The following is a 20,851-nucleotide window of genomic DNA, read 5'->3' on the forward strand; positions in this document are numbered from 1 at the left end:
TTATATCAGTGTTTCTTTGATGCGCTGCAAAAATATTTGAATAAAATAAGGATTCTTCTTTACAACTGTACCTTATTGAAAACAACTTCAGAGTTATCCACATGAATCTGGATTTATTGCAATCAGTTACACAAGATTACAAAGGTATTACTTATGTTGCAGAAAAACATCCTTCAGGCTTCCCTGCTTCACACGAAAAGTTCTATGAGGTGTTTGCAATACACAGGCTTTGATGATCCATCTGGTTTGAAGAGGGGCGCCAAGGGCAAATCCCAGGAACATTATTAGACCCTGGTAAAGAAAGGGCTCCTTTAGGGAGAAATCAAAAGCTCAAATGTAAAGGTTTTTCCTGAGCACTGCAATTCCACTGGCGTCACTGGGTTGGAAAAACGTTTATGTGTCCACATTGTTTACATTGCACTTTGGTGTGATGGTGCAATAGATCTCTCACAATCATGGCACTCCATGCTAAAAGGTCAAACAAAAACCACATTTATCCCAGCAGCCTGTGCAACTTCCTCTCAAAAACAGAGGAACTAATTCACAAACCACTGAATTGACGTCAGCGGCGTTCCATGATGAGGAAACGTTCTCTTTGGTCAGCTACAATAAATCCGTCCCTCTGGTCCGTCAGAAACAAGCTCTCTCTCCTGTCTGACACAAGAAAACTGTCTCTGGGGTTCACCATGATGAATCCTTCTTTGTCTTGTCCCATTGCCTCTACCTCTGCATATGACGGATGTCCTGAGCCACGTCGAAATTTCATGGCAGGCCAGTGTGTTGGTCGTCTCTAGATATCAAGAACGAAATTACAGCATTTTCAAAAATAATTTGAATTTGAAGGCTTGGTTTATACACATACACTACCATTCAAAAGCTCACACTTATTCTCAAGGCTACATTTATTCGACAAAAATATGATAAAAACAGTAATATTTTGAGATATTAAAATAGCTCTTCAGTGTCACATGATCCTTCAGAAATCATTCTGATATGCTGATTTGTTGCTCAAGAAACGTTTAGACTTATTATTGATGTTGAAAACAGGTTTTTGTTCTGGATTTTTTGAATAGAAAGTTCAAAAGAACATACATTTCCATGATCTGAATATGCTTTAGTTACTTAAAGCTCACCTCGATGAAGAAGAGACTGGCGCTGGAGGTGGGATGGTAGTACATGTATATAGTGGCCAAAACGGCGACCACCATGAGGACCATTGTTACGAGGATGCCAATGAGCAGACCAGTCTGCATCTGCTCCTCTCTCTGTTTCTCTGTAATTTCCATCTGAGAGTCTGAAAGAGAAGAGGAGATTTACTTGTAAAGAACAATTACAACTACATTTTTACATTTTCCAAAAGAAACGTGAGTGGCACTTGCCCAAATGCCACAATGTCAGGGTGTTCAGGGCTTTGCTGCGGTATCTGAGTGGTTGCATTTACCCTTTAAATGCATGCATGTTTCGCCAAGCATTATTACATATTTGGGTCTTTAGCGACCCGGATCTATATCTAACACGGATGGATCTCTACCTGACGTGATGGTGTAAAACTCTCCTGATATTAGAGTAACAATCACAGAAGAATCAAATAGAGCATATTTTGTTAACTTTTGGAGCTGGGAAGGGTTCAGTTTGAGCAGATGTTTTATACCATCATCATCACTGTCCTCGCCAGAGTACATTCAGCATCTGGCTCATAATCGCGATCTCAAACATTCTCAAAACTATAACTTTCAACATCTTCAAACACAGCTTCGTCACCAGATCCAGCATCAAGTGACAGTGACACTAATATTTGACTGCGTTCAGCACTTGCTCTTGCTCTGCGAGTTTTTCCTGATGATTCTTCCTATTCTTTTGTTTTCTGCCTGCGGTAACTATGAGTGAATCGTCACTTCATCATTGTGTATCAGACATTGCCATCTTGTGGAATAAAGGTGAGTTACACTTATTCAGTCATCAAAGATTCAGTTATTGTGCAGAAAAAATATACTTACACACCTCGGGTCATTAGAGACCCTATACAATTTTTTTTACAAAAAATGAATGGGAAAACGGTCATTCTTTTTTATATTTGTATTATTTTTTTCTTGTTATATTGTTTATAATGAATTGATTGAGGAATACTAAGAAGGTTGATATCTAACTTTAAAAAAGGAAGGTAGTGAATGACGTCCCAGGTCACTAAAGACCCGAGGTAAGCAAACCCTTAACCCTTATGTTATGCTGGGGCCGGTTTGGTCTACTATGGGGTGCTGTTGAGTCTTAATTTGGCCACAACTTTCTCTGTGTTTCAGCAAATGGAATGATTTTTGATGACAAATCTTATTTTGACCACAGACTGTAAAAAAATATGGACATAGTGTCCGTGACGTCACCCATAGGATTCTGAAGAGCAGTTTTGAAGCGTAAAGTAGGGTCGCCATCTTGGCAGCGCGTCATCATGCGTCACTCCTGGATAACAGAAAATGGGCAAAGAGGCGGGACGTGGGCGGAGCTGAGGTGACGTGATGACTAACCAACAGCAGATAAACGGCAATCCACCTGTCAGTCAAAGTGGCCACGCCCTTAATTATGCAGAACTTTAAGGCTTTATATAATGTAAACGAATGAGTTAAAAAAAATTCACCCCCTCACAGTCGTCATGAAGGGCAAAATTTGCCATATAGACCAAAACCACAATTTGTACCAGACTGTAAACATGTGTTTAAACAAGTCGGGCATGTTAACATGGAGCTCAATGAGATTCTGCTCCTTCTGGAGTCTGTCTCTTGTGGCCAGTCGATGAATTGCAGTTTAAGTCACTTCCGTATTGGCTTCAAGAGAAACTGAGGGAGGTTGCCGCTTGATTTTGACACATATTTTGGGAAAATGCTTTGAAAAACTCAACAATACCCTGTCTGCAAATTCACTTCCCTTTTGTTATGTTCGGGATGAAAACATCCACTAAATTAAACTGCTGTAAAAATGTATCAGATAAATATTTTTTCCAAATTGTTTTGCATAAATCTGTTAATCAACCTCAGTCCTGATCAAAACTACTACTGTAATTTTTTTTATTTACTGTTCGTGGCTTTTTCTGGTGAGTATAACAGCATATGAATGATGAAGAAAAAGAAAAATCTGATGCTGCACAAAAACGAACAATGCATCAAAGCCAATGTTGTTTCTAATCGTTGATATCCCCAAGGTTAAAAAAAATCCAGTCCACAATCACTTTTGATATTGAAAATAGTCATTTTGTGTGTTTTTTCCCAAAATCAGTGACATCATTTATGAACTTGGCAATAAAAGAGTAAAAATCCTGGATTTAAAAAAAATAGTGTTTTCATCCCGAACATAACGAAAGGGTAGTGAATCTGAACAATGCACAATGTTAATCACCCTAATGTCATTACAAAACCTGAATGAGGTTTTTTTTCCCCTCAATACACAAAAAATCTTTCTTCAAAATATCTTCATATTCCTGTTACAGTCACTCAGGCAGGAAGGCAAGGACAGGCAAATATGTGACTCAAACTAAGTTTACTGAAGAAGGTTACTAAATACAGGCAGGTACAAACACAATGCACAACGGTGACCAGACAAGGAGTGAGTGAACAAAGAGGAACACTTAAATACAAACACAGATGACTGAGTAAACGAAGGGCACAGGTGATACAGATGAAGATAACTAAACACAGCTGAACAGAACTAGACTAACCAGGGAGTTAAACCATGAGTGGCGGGCAAACTGAGCAAATGAACACGTGACAAACGCAAAAACACAAACGAGACAGACTAGACTTGTGACAATTCCACAGAAGAAAGTCATATAGATCTCGAAAGATATTAGGGTGAGTAAATGATTCATTTGGGTGTAAACTGTGCCTTTCAGAAGCTTCTTGCACCATGTTACAAAGAACTAACATAACATAACAGGGGAATTCAAAATACATGCAGCAAATGATGAAAGAATTTGACATCATTTCATTTTTGGGGAAACTATTTAAGCAGCTTTGTTGGCTTCAGGAACTTCAACGTAAAATGCAGCACAGAAACCAAAAGTTTATTAATGTGATACAGACAGTGCTGGAAGTTTTGTTCTGTATATGAAAGGTCAATTTTGCATTTTGGATTAAGTGGCATGTTGAAAAGGGTTATAGCCTGAAGGAAGAAGCTGTGCAGGTGTTGATATTTCTTGTTTTTTTAGAGCTCTTGTAATTGGTCTCATTTGGAGACCTCATTTGCACACAGTTAAACATCTCGATGATCTGCAGGACGTATCTACATACCATCAGTGAGGAAGCTGGTAGGAAGGTTTCTTATGAATGCGGGTGTGCTGGTGATTTTGGTGGTGAGCGAGGAGGCTGGCGTGGTCGATGTTGTTGTTGTAGTAGATCCTGCCGTTACTCCTGTCTGCACCGCTGGAGTGCTGCTTCTAATGAAGGGCTGTTTTCTGTCACAGCTCTGGTTCTTTATCTTAAAATACATCCACAACAAGTCAATAAAATGGAAAATGGTGGACTGTAAAAGAGGATCGACTCAAGACTGTGAAGGAAATCACCTCTTTAAAGCACCCACTGTCAACCCAGTCCTGTCGATACTGGTCAAAACCATTGGAACATCTGCAGAAGAAATATTTTTTGCAGCTGAAGCACACTGCACATTTTCTATCTGGCATATTAAAAATACAAGTGAACCATGTGTTTACCTCTGTAGGCGACCACACCAGCTACAGTTGAAACCGATCTGAGCCGTAACACACGTCTCACAGCTGGAGAACTGAAGGCAGGCTGACGGCAGGAGGAGCAACATGTTAACAAAGACGTGAAAGATGTGGGTACTACTTTTCTCACAATATGTGATTAAATATACTGAAGTCAAACGTGCAATTGGTCTAAAATACTCAAATTTCTAAGCACCGTGGATGAAATGTATTCAGTCTGAATCTAGTTCTGTCAGCAGTTCAGACTCACTCGGTAGAGGAAGCATCTCAACAGCAGTGGCGGTCAGGATCTTGGGTTTTAGGAGCTCTACCCGATGATATTCATATATTGTTCTCCTTCTAACATCTGTCATGAAAAAAAAAAACAAGAGAATGGAAGGCCAGTCTTAACTAAAACTATTAAAAAAAACATTATTGGAAATAAAATGTACATATTACATAAATAACTTGCTAACACTACAGGTCAAATTAGTACAATGAGCAATGCATTTGTTACAGTATTTATTTATATTTATGTTGGTTCATTTCTGTCATGACAACTCTCTGAGTGTTTGGCGTGGTTATGGATATGACAATGTTAACTCTTTCCCTGCCAGCGTTATTAAAAAAAGCTACGGCCAGCATTTTTGATCATTTTCATGGCTCCTAGAATATTAGTTGCATGAATATCTGAACATGCAATATATCAAAAGAAAGAATAGAGCCTCTGCTTAAAAAAAAAAAAAAACGTTTTAGCTTAATGCATTTTTTTTTTCAGCATTTGAAAGTTTCATAAAAAAAAGCAACATATTAAAGGGAGAGATCACCCAAAAATTGAAATATTATGTTTATCTGCTTACCCTCCAGGGCATCCAAGATAGGTGACTTTGTTTCTTCAGTGGAACACAAATGAAGATTTTTAACTCCAACCATTGCGTATAATTTTTTACCTTTAATACACCACTATGTCCAACAGCCTTGAGCGGTGTGTGAGGTCTCTACACGATCTGGTGTAGTTTAAGCAAGCCGATAATGATCGCGCGCTCAAGGCTGTTGGGCATAGTGGTGTATTAGAGGTAATTATATAAAAATAGGGCTGCACGATTTGGGGAAGATGGCTAATTGCGCTTATTCTGTTTAAATTGGCGATTGCGATTTATTAATATTTTTTACAAATGACAAGTGTGTGTATATAACATTTTGTGTTTATATATTATGACTAATAATAATTATTATGATTATAATTATTGCTAAAAAATAAATAAATATTACTATTACAATAACATTCATTATTAAAAAATTTAAATAGAGCATTTAATAATAAATATAACAGTATAATAATAATTATTATATTTTACAGAAAACTAAAAATGATGGGTTACCTGTTAGTATGCAGACAGCCTATGACTAAAAATCATTAGAAAGGTCTAAGGAGTTATTGTAAAAAACAATTATTATTATACAAATCTGTGCTTTTTATCTGTGATATCAATTTCTTAAAGTCTATGTCTTTAATATGAAATATGAGCCTCTTATGCATCCACTGTGGGGATTAAAACTCCTGTACATTGAAGAAAAACATATGGATTGTCATATAAATTTATTTAGAGAGAAGTATTATTTTTCTTATTTTCTACCCAAAAGTTTCATTCATACTGTAGAGCAGAAACGCCTCAGAAATGCCTTATTTGCCTCAGAAGAAGTAATAGTTGTTTTCAGGAAATCCCTATGGGAAATCCCTAATGTGAAGCTCATGCTGCAGGCTGAATAAAATGAAGATAAAAATGCTTTGACTGATTAAACATGAAGATAATACTTCTGCGACAAGATATGGGTTATTTGAGTTCTTCAAGCCTTCTCGGGTATTTTCATAATAATAAAAGTTTTCAGTGCTGTTTGACATTCTGTGATAAGAAGCCACATCAGCTCGACTGACTGTATGAAGTGAGTTAAAACCTGTTATTAAACGTTGTATTTGGTTGGACAACAGGTTTATGAACACTTCGCATTACTAGTTTGTGAAGATGTTTGACACATGTTGCTCAAACTCGCAGTGCTTTCAGATGGAGCAGCGTTAATTCCTGATGGGCATTTATTTATTTATTTAATTAAAATCGCACCCTTTGCACTTTCATAATCGCGTTTCGATTAATTGTGCAGCCCTATATAAAAATGATATAAATACTTTTTTTTTTTTTCTCGCACAAACCGATCGTTTCGTGTCTTAAGACATCAATGTGTCGTTACGAGTCGCAGTGTTTAATTTGGATTTGTCTGAGCGTGTTTTTTTACTCTCATAGATTTTGGTACCATTCAGATGCATTATACGACTGACAGACTGCAATGGGTTAAACATTTTCATTTGTGTTCTACTAAAGAAACAAAGTCACCTATATCAGGTAAGCAGATAAACATCAAATTTTCATTTTTGGGTGAACTATCCCTTTAAGCAAAAAGACATCAAGATCAGATTCAGAACGATGATCAGAACATAGATGGAGTAGAGGGAGTCCATCAGCACCTCCAAAGCTTCACAGTCCTATAGCTCGTCCTAGGTCGACATTGCTTTCTGTAACATTAGTCAGTTTTGATTTATATGCTGTTATTTCAAATATTAATCTGCTTACATATGCTATTGCTCGTTTCTGCTTCTTTTTCACATGTCTTTTGATTAGGAGATTCAGTACTCTTTCAGAAGGTGTGTCATAGCGCCCCCTACTGTATAAAATTGAAAACACGGAAAGCCGGAAATTTCCAGTAGTGGCTGGGCAGCATTTTCTCATAAATGACAGAAATGTATGTCAATGGCGGGGAAAAGAGTTCATTTGTTTGGTCTTGGCGGAATAGATCTGCTACGCTGCTGCTGTGAGCAAGTAAGACATGCTGATGCTGTACAAAAGAGCGTACATAATCTACCCGTAGCAGATCTATACAGGTGGAGCTGGGGAGGTGGAGGGTTTCTAAAAACACACTGCACTGCTAAGGAAAACGCTAACCAAGTGTTTGAAGGTTGAGCCGTAAGCTCATTGGCTACTGATACAGCAGGAATGACAAAAGAACATACAATTAATACGATTCAAATAAAAACTGAAAATAAAAAAATAAAAGCTCATTCAAAATATTAATAAATACAGTGATCGTATATAAACAATACTGAAATAAAACGGGTGAAGGCAGGTCAATTTAAAAAATGTATGAAAAAAGTAGTATTATTATTTTCCCATTCAAGAAGAGTTACTTACTGGGAAGCTGTTCGATTTTATGAAGAACCACAAATGCATCAGAGAGCCCGACTTTCACAGGATGATCCACTGAGCTGATCTTACTGATGTCAATGGGAACCTAAGAGCAGATAAAAGCCGACAATCAAACATGGCATCATCTACACCACTACAGCTTCATGTAAAAACCAAGAAGAATCTTAAAAAATCCACCTCTTTATATGCAAAGGTGATTCTTCCATCGCTGTATAAAGCTGCCTGGAAGGTGAAACTGTCGAGATGAGAAGCTCCCTGGAGATACACATGGTCCCACTGCACAACAAGAGCTGTGCCTAACAGAAAGAAAGTAGATTAAAATACAGCCTTTTAAAGGGTTAGTTCACCCAAAAATGAAAATTCTGTCATTAATTACTCACCCTCATGTCGTTCGACACCCGTAAGACCTCCGTTCATATTCGGAACACAAATGAAGATATTTTTGTTGAAAGCTGATGGCTCTGAAAGGCCTCCATTGGCATTCAGTACATTTACACTCCCAAGACGCATAAAAGGCACTTAAAACGTCGTTACAAAGTTCATCTCACCACAGTGGTTCTACAATAATTTAACGATGCGACGACGACAGTTTTTGTGTGCAAAAAAAAAATCTAAATAACACCTTTATCCAGCTTGTTATTGTCTTCAGTGTGTGCCTCCACGACACATGCGCGAGAATATGACGCAGATCCGGCGTTCGGACAGATGACCCAGAAGCGATTTGTTTACAAGCAGAGGAAGACGCGCGTGTCTAAGCTGTTGAATTCTACATTGATCGTGCTTTAGGTCTCGGCGTAGTTCTCAAAATCGGACTAAAGTGTGCATTTCATGGATTCCCGAACCCCGGCGCTACGTCATATTCTCGCGCATGCGTCGTGGAGGCACACGCGGAAGACAAGAACAAGTTGGATAAAGGTGTTATTTTGATTTTTTTTTTTGTGCACAAAAACTATTGTCGTTGCATTGTAAAATTATTGTAGAGTCACTGTGGTGAGATGGACTTTGTAACGATGTTTTAAGTGCCTTTTATGCGTCTTGGGAGTATAAGTGTACTGAATGCCAATGGAGGCCTATCTGAAGCCTTTCTCAGCATCAGCTTTCAACAAAAATATCTTCACTTGTGTTCCGAATATGAACGGAGGTCTTACGGGTGTCGAACGACATGAGGGTGAGTAATTAATGACAGAATTTTCATTTTTGGGTGAACTAACCCTTTAACTATAACACATTCATCAACGCAAATGCAGAACACTTAAAAAATTGTCTGTTCCATTTTACCATTATCACAGTACATGACTGTTGAGTTCTGTGAGATGCTGAGGTCAAAATTAGCCATGAGAGGAGCGATGTACTGAGTAGCAGTCAGCATTTTGTGGATAACATCTCCAGTGTAGATGAAACCTGAAAAGAAATGAAATGCATATAAAATATATACTAGAATCTAAACGTTTGGGGTCAATAAGATTTTTTTTTAAAAGAAAGTAATACTTTCATTCTGCAAGGATTCATCAAAAGTGACAGTAAAGACATTTATAATGTTACAAAAGATTTCCATTTCAAATAAACGCTGCGTTTAAACTTTCTATTCAACAAAGAATCCTGAAAAAAATGTATCATGGTTTCCTCCAAAATATTAAGTAGCACAACTGTTTTCATTATTGATAATAATAAATGTTTCTCGAGCACCAGATCATCATATTAGAATGATTTCTGGAGGATCATGTGACACTGAAGACTGGAGTAATGATGCTGAAAATACAGCTTTGCCATCACAATAAATTACATTTAAAAACATATTAAAACATTATAGTGCATAATATTGTTTTACTGTATTTTTTATTAAATAAATGCAGCCTCTATGAGCATAAACTTAAAATTAACATCCATCCATCCATCCATCCATCCATCCATCCATCCATCCATCCATCCATCCATCCATCCATCCATCCATCCATCCATCCATCCATCCATCCATCCATCCATCCATCCATCCATCCATCCATCCATCCATCCATCCATCCATCCATCCATCCATCCATCCATCCATCCATCCATCCATCCATCCATCCATCCATCCATCCATCCATCCATCCATCCATCCATCCATCCATCCATCCATCCATCCATCCATCCATCCATCCATCCATCCATCCATCCATCCATCCATCCATCCATCCATCCATCCATCCATCCATCCATCCATCCATCCATCCATCCATCCATCCATCCATCCATCCATCCATCCATCCATCCATCCATCCATCCATCCATCCATCCATCCATCCATCCATCCATCCATCCATCCATCCATCCATCCATCCATCCATCCATCCATCCATCCATCCATCCATCCATCCATCCATCCATCCATCCATCCATCCATCCATCCATCCATCCATCCATCCATCCATCCATCCATCCATCCATCCATCCATCCATCCATCCATCCATCCATCCATCCATCCATCCATCCATCCATCCATCCATCCATCCATCCATCCATCCATCCATCCATCCATCCATCCATCCATCCATCCATCCATCCATCCATCCATCCATCCATCCATCCATCCATCCATCCATCCATCCATCCATCCATCCATCCATCCATCCATCCATCCATCCATCCATCCATCCATCCATCCATCCATCCATCCATCGCTAAAACAGCTTCAGCTCTTCTGGGAAGGCTTTCCACAAGGTTTAGGAGTGTGTTTATGGGAATCTTTGACCATTCTTCTAGAAGCGCATTTGTGAGGTCAGGCACTGATGTTGGACGAGAAGGCCTGGCTCTCAGTCTCCGCGCTAATTCATCCCAAAGGTGTTCTATCAGGTTGCGGTCAGGACTCTGTGCAGGCCAGTCAAGTTCCTCCACACCAAACTCGCTCATCCATGTCTTTATGGAGCGACGCTTTGTGCACTGAAGTGCAGTGATGTTGGAACAGGAAGGGCCCATCCCCAAACTGTTCCCACAAAGTTGGGAGCATGAAATTGTCCAAAATGTCTTGGTATGCTGAAGCATTAAAAGTTCATTTCACTGGAACTAAGGGGCCATGCCCAACCCCTGAAAAACAACCCCACGCCATAATCCCCCCTCCACCAAACTTTACACTTGGCACAATGCTGTCAGGCAAGTACTGTTCTCCTGGCAACCGCCAAACCCAGACTCGTCCATTGGATTGCCAGACAGAGAAGCGTGATTGGTCACTCCAGAGAACCCGTCTCACTGCTCTAGAGTCCAATGGCGGCGTGCTTTACCCCACTGCATCCCACGCTTTGCATTGCACTTGGTGATGTAAGGCTTGGATGAGCTGCTCAGCCATGGAAACCCATTCCATGAAGCTCTACACACTGTTCTTGAGCTCATCTGAAGGCCACAGAAGTTTGGAGGTCTGGAGCTATTGACTCTGCAGGAAGTTGTCGACTTCTGCACACTGTGACCCTCAGCATGCGCTGACCCCGCTCTGTGATTTTACGTGGTCTATCACTTCGTGGCTGAGTTGCTGTTGTTCCCAATTGCTTCCACTTTGTTATAACACCACTAACAGTTGTAGTAGTGTATAGTGTGTATCAGAAGTTTGGGATTAGATTTTATAAGATTATAGATATGTATCTAATATTACAAAGTTAAATTAAAATATATTTGTAAAAATAAAATATAAATCTCTTGTTTTGCACTTACCCCCTGTCGCTACATGTATTTCCCTTAATGAATGTCCGTAGAAAGGGAAATCGAAGGACAGATTCACTCTCTACAAAAACAAACAAACAAAAACAACTCAACTAAATTTCATTATGCGCACAGAAATGAGTAACAGTTACAAAAATTACCTTTAAGAAAACTTTGCAGCTGACGTACCAAAGTTTGTCGATGTGTGTTGATGAGAATTTCATGAACTCTTCCCATGTTCATTTGCTCAATATTTACCCACAAATCCTTGCCTGCAATGTCTGGCCCATAGAATTTGGATGTGTAGTAGACATGATCCATATCTCTCTGATGAACAAACAGACATGTTATCTCAGATGCGTATATGAGAAGGTAAATATATGAAATGAGTATATTCCTGGATGTTCACCTTAATGGATAAGTTGTCATGACTTTCATTTGTCACAACTTCAGGAAAGCGCTCTGAATCTACTTTGCCATGCTCTTCGTAGCGCTCCAGACTGATTTCATCCACAGGTTTGGATGAGAGCGCCCATCTCCTCCATCTTTTATTGTAAAGCTTGAGGTGTACACCAGCACTCTGTTGCTTGGAGAGCCTCTCAAAGGTGAAGTCAGAGACACCTGATGAATTAAGATTATTCACACCATTTTACATGCTGCAGCTGCTTTGCAAAGCGATTCATTAATAAACTACATGCATGTGAATTGCTCTCTATCAAAATTAATTTCACACAAAACAGAAGATAACATACTTTCAGCTGTTTTGATAAGAATGCAACATTAACCCTCTGGGGGTCTTCGGTCATTTCTGACCCGAATCTTGTTTTTTTTCTTTTTTCTTTTAATGTTAAAAATTGTAGCTTCATCGGAATGGTCCGAAACTTGGTGACTTTATTGGTACTTGGTATATGAACACACAAAAAAACAGGATTTTGGGACAGGATTTGAAAAGTCTAAGTGGTCGTAAAAAAAATAGTCACACTCAGGGTCTTTGAGTCAAAAATGACCCCCATAGGAAATGAATGGGAAATTGGCAAAAATATGAAAATACAGAGTTTTTTTGTGCATACAATCTACAAATCAGCCAGGATGCAGAAATAAAGGACTCAACAGTGAAGGGGGAAATCTCTAAAACATCAAGAGTGCAAAAAAGACAAAAAAACTCACACACACACACAAAAACACAATTAGCTTTTGGAATGGCACGCGTTAATTTGTGTGTGTGTGTGTGTGTGTGTGTGTTTTTGTGTGTATAAGTGTATGTGAGGTTTTTTTTTTTTTTTTTTTTTTTGTCTGTTTTGCACTCTTGATGTTTTAGAGATTTCCCCCTTCACTGTTGAGTCCTTTTTTCTGTATCCTGGCTGATTTGTAGATTGTATGCAGAAAAAAACTAATTTCCCATTAATTTCCTATGGGGGTCATTTTTGACCCGAAGGTCCTGAGTGACTTTTTTTTTTTTTACGACCACTTAGACTTTTCAAATCCTGTCCCCAATTTTTTTGGGGTGTTCATATACCAAGTACCAATAAAGTCACCATGTTCGGACCATTCCGATGAAGCTACGATTTTTTAGTTTTTTATAAAATGCAAGATCCACTATAGTGGTAAAAATGTGCTATTGTGTGATAAAAATGCTCAATGTGTCCACCGGATGAAACCGATCTCATTTAAAAAAATTGCTTTCATGAGGCCTAGGCTTTACTCTAAAATGAAATACAGCTTTAATTAAAAAAATTTTTTTTTATTATTTTTATTATATTCAATGGGAAAAAATGGGTCATCATTATTGCATAAATATTAATTATTAATCATAAAATTATCTCAAAACACCAAAAAAGAAAAGAGAAAATATTATTGAACAAAAATATATTTCATTAATTTTACTCAAATCTTTTTTTATCTTAATCCCGCCCTCCGGGTCATTTTTGACCTGAAGGCCCTGAGTGTGACCCATAAATGAAGAACCCCAGAGGGATAGCAGCTGTGGGACTCTATGGATGCAAACGGCTCGTAATGCAAATAAACACAGTTCCTCACATCCTGCAGTGACAGGAGTGTGTCCAAAGTACTTCTTTCACAGGAGAGGGTGAAACATGCTCAGAATTCCTCATAGTGCTGGACAGGGGGAGTGTGAGGGCAGGGCAGTGTTTTGACTGGGGTAACACACAGTTCTTGCCTGTGTCCTTCTCATTTGAATTCTGCCAACATTATTTCTATACATGTATTAATGTCAGAATATCATTCAGTAAATGCTTCCTGATGAAATCCTGCACCTCGAGCACAACGGTGTGTTATTTTCCTGTGTGGCATTGTGACATGCCCTCTGGTCTATCACAGTTATTTTGAACATCCTGACAGAGATCGCAGATTACAGTGAGATGGCATGTGCCAAAAATGGTCTGCATGGGAAGCTACTTGCTAAGTAAAAGATATGATGGTAAAAAGATAAATTATTATTAACAATTGCACTGCTTAATGACTAAGCCAGGTAATATTACTCTTTTACCCCTGGTTGCACAGACAAGGCTTAAGCTGCATGTTTTTTTTAACTGAAAGCAACTTGCACTTACATATCTTAAAATATGTCCGTACTATTGTTTTGTCTCTAGATGCACACCAGTAATGTTTTTTTTCTTCTTCTAATGCACATTTATAAATGTTACTTAAATGTCCTAATTTAACTAAGGCCCAATCCTGGCTTAATCTAAACCCTGTTTGTGAAACCAGGCCATTTTTGGATCTCAAAAATACATTGAAAATCCAATTCATTTTTATCTATATTTTTTTATGTAGCTAAACAAAGTAGGTGGTCTGTATGGAGATACTTTACAGATATTTACTTTTTATCTTTCAGGCTAAATGTTTTATTTTTTATTAATAGAATTATGAATACAATGTACTGAACGTTTCAATTAAATTTAAAATAATTTATTTTTAAAGCACATTTAAAGACACACATTGATCAAAAATGCTACAAATTGAGCTGTAACATACAATAAAACCCTGAACCCAGTAATACAAGCAGAGGCCTTAAAAAGCAGTATTAAAAGCCACAGAAAAATATTTTCAGTGCAGTTTGAACACATGAAAATTAATATTTCTAGTTTGCCAGTGAGTTAAAAAAGCAAAACTTGTGAGTTAAGCATAGATAATTAATAATATTTTTTTTTAAATATATAATTTTACCAGTTTACGTGAAGTGAAAATATCATTTTTAAATTCTGAATTACATTATGCAACTCTTATTCTGTATTTCATACAACTAAACGAAAACATTGAAAATAAATGAATGACTTACCACTGGATGGCAATTCCTGAAAGGTAAATTTAACCTGAATAACTGCAAAAATTCCTAAGAATATATGTGGTCTTGCCAGTAGTGCCATAACCAACTACATTTAAATAGTCTTTGCACATTAATATCGAGTGAGAAGCCAAGTTAGATGTTGAGGTGCACGCGAGCACGCGCATAATCCGGCACGTTCAGCTCCGAGCACGCCCACGCGAGACTGTGACGTGAAGTGTGTATGTGGGGTTCATTACACAGGCTACTTTAAGTTTTTTAAATACAACTGTAATATTTGCCACCACGGTCAATGGACAAATATAATGAACGGTTCCTCAACAGTAGCCTACAGTAGTAGCCTAATAACTGTGATTAAAATTGTACGCTAATGGATATGCATGGACTACTACATTTAGTTAATGTTTGTCATATTATAGCCTAGCATAGTCCTAAATGTAGCCTACTTGAAGGGAACATACATTAAACACTGCCACACCACAAAGTTTTTATTGTTGTTGCTGTTGCACAACGTGAATGTAGTACCACGAAGCACAGAACACTTGAATAATGTATTTAACCACATGTTTATCACTCGGAAGTCAATATGTCTCCTGAATGTGAAGGGCAGATTTTGTGTCAGCATAAACAGAGCCATAATAAACAGTGGTTTAGCAACGCTGTTTACACAGAACATTGCATACATAAAAATCTACTTCCAACTTTTACTTTGATTTATCTAGACACTTAAAACTGATGTAGCCTATGTCATCCTTCCTCGTGGGTCTACTTGTAAGTGTATGGATGCTGTGGTTCTGTGAGTGTGTGTGTGTGTGTGTGTGTGTGTGTGTGTGTGTGTGTGTGTGTGCTTGTTGGAAAGGCAGCAAGTGGAGCATTGGCTTACTGTGAGGAAACTGGTTCCTGTGAGAAATGAGTGGATTAGGCGAGTGTGACATGTCTCATAGGGCTGAGAGGATTCTCTGGCCCTAAGGTTTGGAAAAGTCAAACAGCCCTCTCATGAGTGATGTTAGGTCAAGATTCAGGGGTTTAAATAAAGTGAAATATCAGACATATTCCATCCAAACCTCAGCTTGCTAAGAGTCTGAGGTGAAGTCTAAATTGTCGGGAAAACTGTTGAGGGCCAAAACCCATTTCCAGTACATCAGAAAGTTCTTGTATTTTGCCTAAACTAAATGAAGAGATGTGTCATGTGATACAACGCTGTGATAGAAAAAGCCCTTAATAATCACATTAGTGTAAATTGACATTATTTTCAGCCATATAAAGTGAATTTAAAAATAAAAAGAGCAGAGGTTGGGTTCCTCTAAATAATGTTATATGCACATAAGTAGCATATTTCAGTACAATGTTGTTTTCTATGTATATGTGAAAGTAAATAAAAAAGATTTAGTGCAGAAATTGTTAAAAATAAATGAAAACACCTTTGAAGTGCCACATGACAGGCCTGAATTTACATGACAGACAATAAGTATAATTTATATAATCTAGAAGCAATGTTTTTTTGTTATTATGTGGTACTTGAGATCGTAAGAAAAACACATTGTCAATGAGCCATTTTATTGTGTTTCCAGAACATGGTGTGAACTCAACTCAGCTGCTGTGTTTGGCAGTGACTCAGTCAGTCAGGCATTTAAAGGACACAGCTACTGTTTCCAAATGGTTCTGTTTAGTGTGAAGGATTGCAGATTTGTCAGTATAATAGGAATATAGTGCATAAAGATGACACGATATAGAAAGATCTGAATTTGTGATTGCTCATTTTATGCGAAAGATTCGCCATTTCCATCAGCTGAATGTGAAATGTTCCTCGAGTCACTGGAGTTGTCTGCTGTGTTCTCTGCTGGGGATGTTAAACCCTGGAAAAAACAGCAGTAGAAAACCTTAAAGATAAATTCTTACAACATTATATGCATGTAGAGTAGAAATACTTACACTCATGTTGCAGTCAAAGGGGCGATAAGAAAAGTTTCTATCAAGCACGTCATCTTCAAGTATAGGTTCCCTGTAAAGATACAAAACATGCTTGTCCTCTTTTCCTTTTTTGGTCATTAAATTCTAATGAGTTGAGCAATACATACCTTTTTCTTTTTTTATTCAGCACAAAAAGGACAGCAACAACAGTAAATATCACTAAAAGAGTCACTCCCACTCCAACGCCAATACCTACAGCTGAACAAAACACAGACAGATCACTAGTAGTTCTTGAAGATTGTCATTTTTTTACTCAGAACATGGTCATAAAATGCATCTCTAATTAATCAAGTACCTAGTCACTCTTCAAGGACTACTAGTGATCTGGACCATTATTATAAGGTGAAAAAGATATTTCCAGATCACTAGTAGTTCCTGCATAGTGACTTGTGTAATTAGAGCTCCGTTTTATGACTTTATTCAGAGTAAAAATTATGACTGATTACATCTCAGACACACGATAATTAGGGCCCGAGCACCGATGGTGTGAGGACCCTATTGGAATTGCTCCGTTTATTTTCTTTATAATTTGTCAGTTATTTAATAGCAGGCTTGTGCGCAATTCAGAATTGAATTGAGAATGACTTCTGAATTCCAATTGAACTTGAATTGATGTCAAAAACAGGAGCTAGAATTACAATTCGAATTTGAATTAAAGGAAGCAGAATTTAAATTCAATAAAAAATCTTAGAAATTCATATACATATTTTTAGTGAAGTGTTTTACAATGAAGCTTTACATTATATGTCAGATATGATTGGATTACATATTCTATAAATTATATTAGTTTGAACTACTTGGGCAGATTACATTAACAGGAAATGTTTTCCTCCAGCAATGAATGTTAAAAGCACTAGTCACAGAACAAATCATTAAGTTTGATTTATTGTAATTGTAATTTTGTGGAACATGATGGAACATTTGAGAATTAGATGCAACAGTGTTGCTCGGTGAGTTTTGCATTGGAATGAATGATAACTGCATTTACAACGATTTTGTGTTATTTGATTACTTTGAAATGAAAATAACATTGGAAAAAAACTAATTAAACAACATTGAGGGGGTCATTTATTTCAAGAATTTGATCATTATCTATATTTTAGAACTAAATGTATGCAGGGTTGAGGAGTGACTACTGACTAGTTACATGTAATGAAATTATGTAATTAAATTACAAAATTAATGTAATTGTATTTAGTTGTATTACTGAGGTAAAATATGTAATTCAATTACTAATCAAATTTAAAAGAACATTTGAATGCATTGATAAAGTAATCCAAACCACATTAATAATGGGTAACGTATAACCGTAAGCAATTACATTTCCAAAGTAACTTTCCTAACACTGAATGTGTGTGAGATTCAACACATTCGTTCTGTTGTGTGACTGTGTGGAATTTCTTTGAATTGCCATGAATTTAAAGCTGCACTATGTAACTTTTCCGTCCACTAGAGGTCGCCTATTCAAAACAAAGGCGTAGTTTGATGACGCCACGTTTGAGCGCCGAATCTCGGGACAAGTGGTCTTCACCTCACAGCCGGTGGGAAAGAATCGGGACGGGACTCGGGCAGAAATCATGTTTATGGATATGATTATTAACATTACTGTAGTATGAAGCAGAGCAGGACCGAGTGTTGTGGAGCTGAGGAACTGCTGGAACGATTGTTAATGAGAAGAGCGGCGGGACTTTTATTATGCCACAGTCGCCGGTGCCACTTCCGCTTTTCCAGTCATGAGTATGAGGTAACGCAGCTCTGTTTATCATATTAGACACATCTGAGTGTGTTGATAATGTTATGACGTTACTCTGTGCGTTCGCTCGGCGGCTGCTATGACACTTGTTCGCACTGCAGTGAGAGTAAAGCGCTTCTGCAGAATAAAACAGTATAAAACCGGAAACCGAGGATAATGCAGATATGACGCAATTGACAAGCGACTCCCTCACACGTCCCGGTTCCTTGGTTAAAATAGCAATATCTCACGTTTTACAAATAGTTGGAAACATTTGGGATATTGTAAGTACTCAACTGAACAAAATATAACACTGGCCTAGTGGTTTTTGGATATTTTACTCAACATTTTTTACATAGTGCAGCTTTAAAGGATTAGTTCACTTTTAAATAAACTTTTGCTGATAATTTACTCACCCCATTGTCATCCAAGATGTCCATGTCTTTCTTTCTGCAGTCGAAAAGAAATTAAGGTTTTGGATGAAAACATTCCAGGGGTTTCCTCCATATAATGGACTTCAATGGGCTCCAAACGGTTCAAGGTCCAAATGACAGTTTCAGTGCAGCTTCAAAGGGCTTTAAACGATACCAGACGATGAATAAGGGTCTTATCTAGCGAAACGATCAGTTTCTGCGAGAAACCGAGCAGTATTTATGCTATTATTTTACCTCTTTTCAGACGAGTCTGATCATCTCTGAGCTCAGCCATAACTTCCGCAAACTGAGGTCAAATTAGATTGAGGTCATAGATATATCGATCGTAGATGCCTCGTTCTACTGATCCGTGCAGGTGCTAATGAGGCATCTACATATACATCTATGACCACAATCGTATTTGACTTCACTTGGTAAAATAATAGCATAAATACTGCTCGGTTTCAAAACCTTACTTTCTTTTCGACTGCAGAAAGAAAGACATGGACATCTTGGATGACATGAGGGGGGGAGTAAATTATCAGCAAAAGTTTATTTAAAAGTGAACTAATCCTTTAAGTCACCAATACAGATGTGTGTGAGATGTGCTGTAAGACTGGCAGGCATTCATATATCTCTTACTGTCACGAGAGTGTGGAAGTGGTGACACCTCTGAGTCACAAGGCCCGGGAATAATATGAACATCATCAATAGCTATACTTCCATTGGGACCTGCTCCCTTCAGGAATTCAAATATAAACTGTGGAGAGAGGAGAAGACAATGATGTGCAAATGTTTTGCGGTTATGCTTTTTAAAAACGATTCACATTGATCGTGTGAATTCTGCATTATAGAGTTTGATACCCAGAAAGGCTCTTGGTATGGCACATAGATGTTGCCTCTCCTCCACACGTCGCCCTGATCTCCTGACTCCACCCATGCTATCTGGCCAAACTTATTCCCGCTGTTATGGATAGTCCTGGGAAAGACAGTCTCCATGAATTGTGATGCATGTACATACACATAAAAGGTGTTTTTCTTTTCATGGTTCTGTACCTGTTATTGACATATAATTTGAGCGTCCCAACATTGTGTCCATACATATGATACCAGAATGTGAAGCAGTGCCCTCTGCTGTCAGGTGTGAATATCTCACTCAGGATCATGGCAGTGTCTCCCCAGATCCCCACAGAACTGTCCATATAAAGGTAATAACCTACAGGAGCAAGAGCATCACAGACCCTGTTTACATGAAAATGAAAACGTGACCACTTGTGATAAATGAATGGTCAGGTTTCATCACTATATAAATCACTCACTTCTTTAGTGTGTTTACTGTGTGTTGATGATAGACTGTTTTTTTATACAGATTTTGATTAATCCCACGGGATCTCAAATCTGTTGAATTGCTTACTAAAAAGACTTTAAAAAGACCAGTATGTAGGTGGCAACAAATAAATCTCTCATTCAATTATTCACTCAACCGATTCATAAAAAATATACATCCAAAACAAGTCTTACTATCCTTATTCCTTAATTAAAGTTTGTTCTACAAATCTACAAAAAGACTTCATAAACATTTTTCATAAACTAAACAAATTTTAAAGGTGCAGTGTGTACATTTTAGTGGCATCTAGTGGTGAGGTTGCGAATTGCAACCGCTCACCCTCCCTTTCGAAGCACATAGAGAAGCTACGGTGGCCGACACAGGACAAAGTTGTCATCTGAGACAGCAGAAAGTAGCTAGCGCTCTGTAGAGAAGTTTGTCCGTTTAGGGATAGGACTGTCCAAATTTGTTTAAAAGGGGGCCAGATTCG

The 20,851-nt window shown here is 37.9% G+C and overlaps 1 protein-coding gene across 1 annotated transcript; it reads right to left on the reverse strand.

Moving 5' to 3' along the window:
* Positions 1-562: 562 nt before the first annotated feature.
* Positions 563-15,000, reverse strand: plxdc2a (plexin domain containing 2a; the record flags this gene model as incomplete). Its single annotated transcript, XM_079819635.1, has 13 exons — positions 563-790; positions 1,134-1,294; positions 4,275-4,461; positions 4,547-4,607; positions 4,694-4,775; positions 4,959-5,054; positions 7,930-8,029; positions 8,122-8,240; positions 9,223-9,345; positions 11,627-11,696; positions 11,804-11,941; positions 12,024-12,235; positions 14,913-15,000. The coding sequence occupies 13 exons, from the start codon at positions 14,998-15,000 to the stop codon at positions 563-565; spliced, it is 1,665 nt and encodes a 554-aa protein (XP_079675761.1).
* Between the last annotated feature and the right edge of the window lie 5,851 nt (positions 15,001-20,851).

The sequence above is a fragment of the Gobio gobio genome, assembly GCF_949357685.1.
Source record: "Gobio gobio genome assembly, chromosome: 6".
Classification (NCBI taxonomy): Eukaryota; Metazoa; Chordata; class Actinopteri; order Cypriniformes; family Gobionidae; genus Gobio; species Gobio gobio.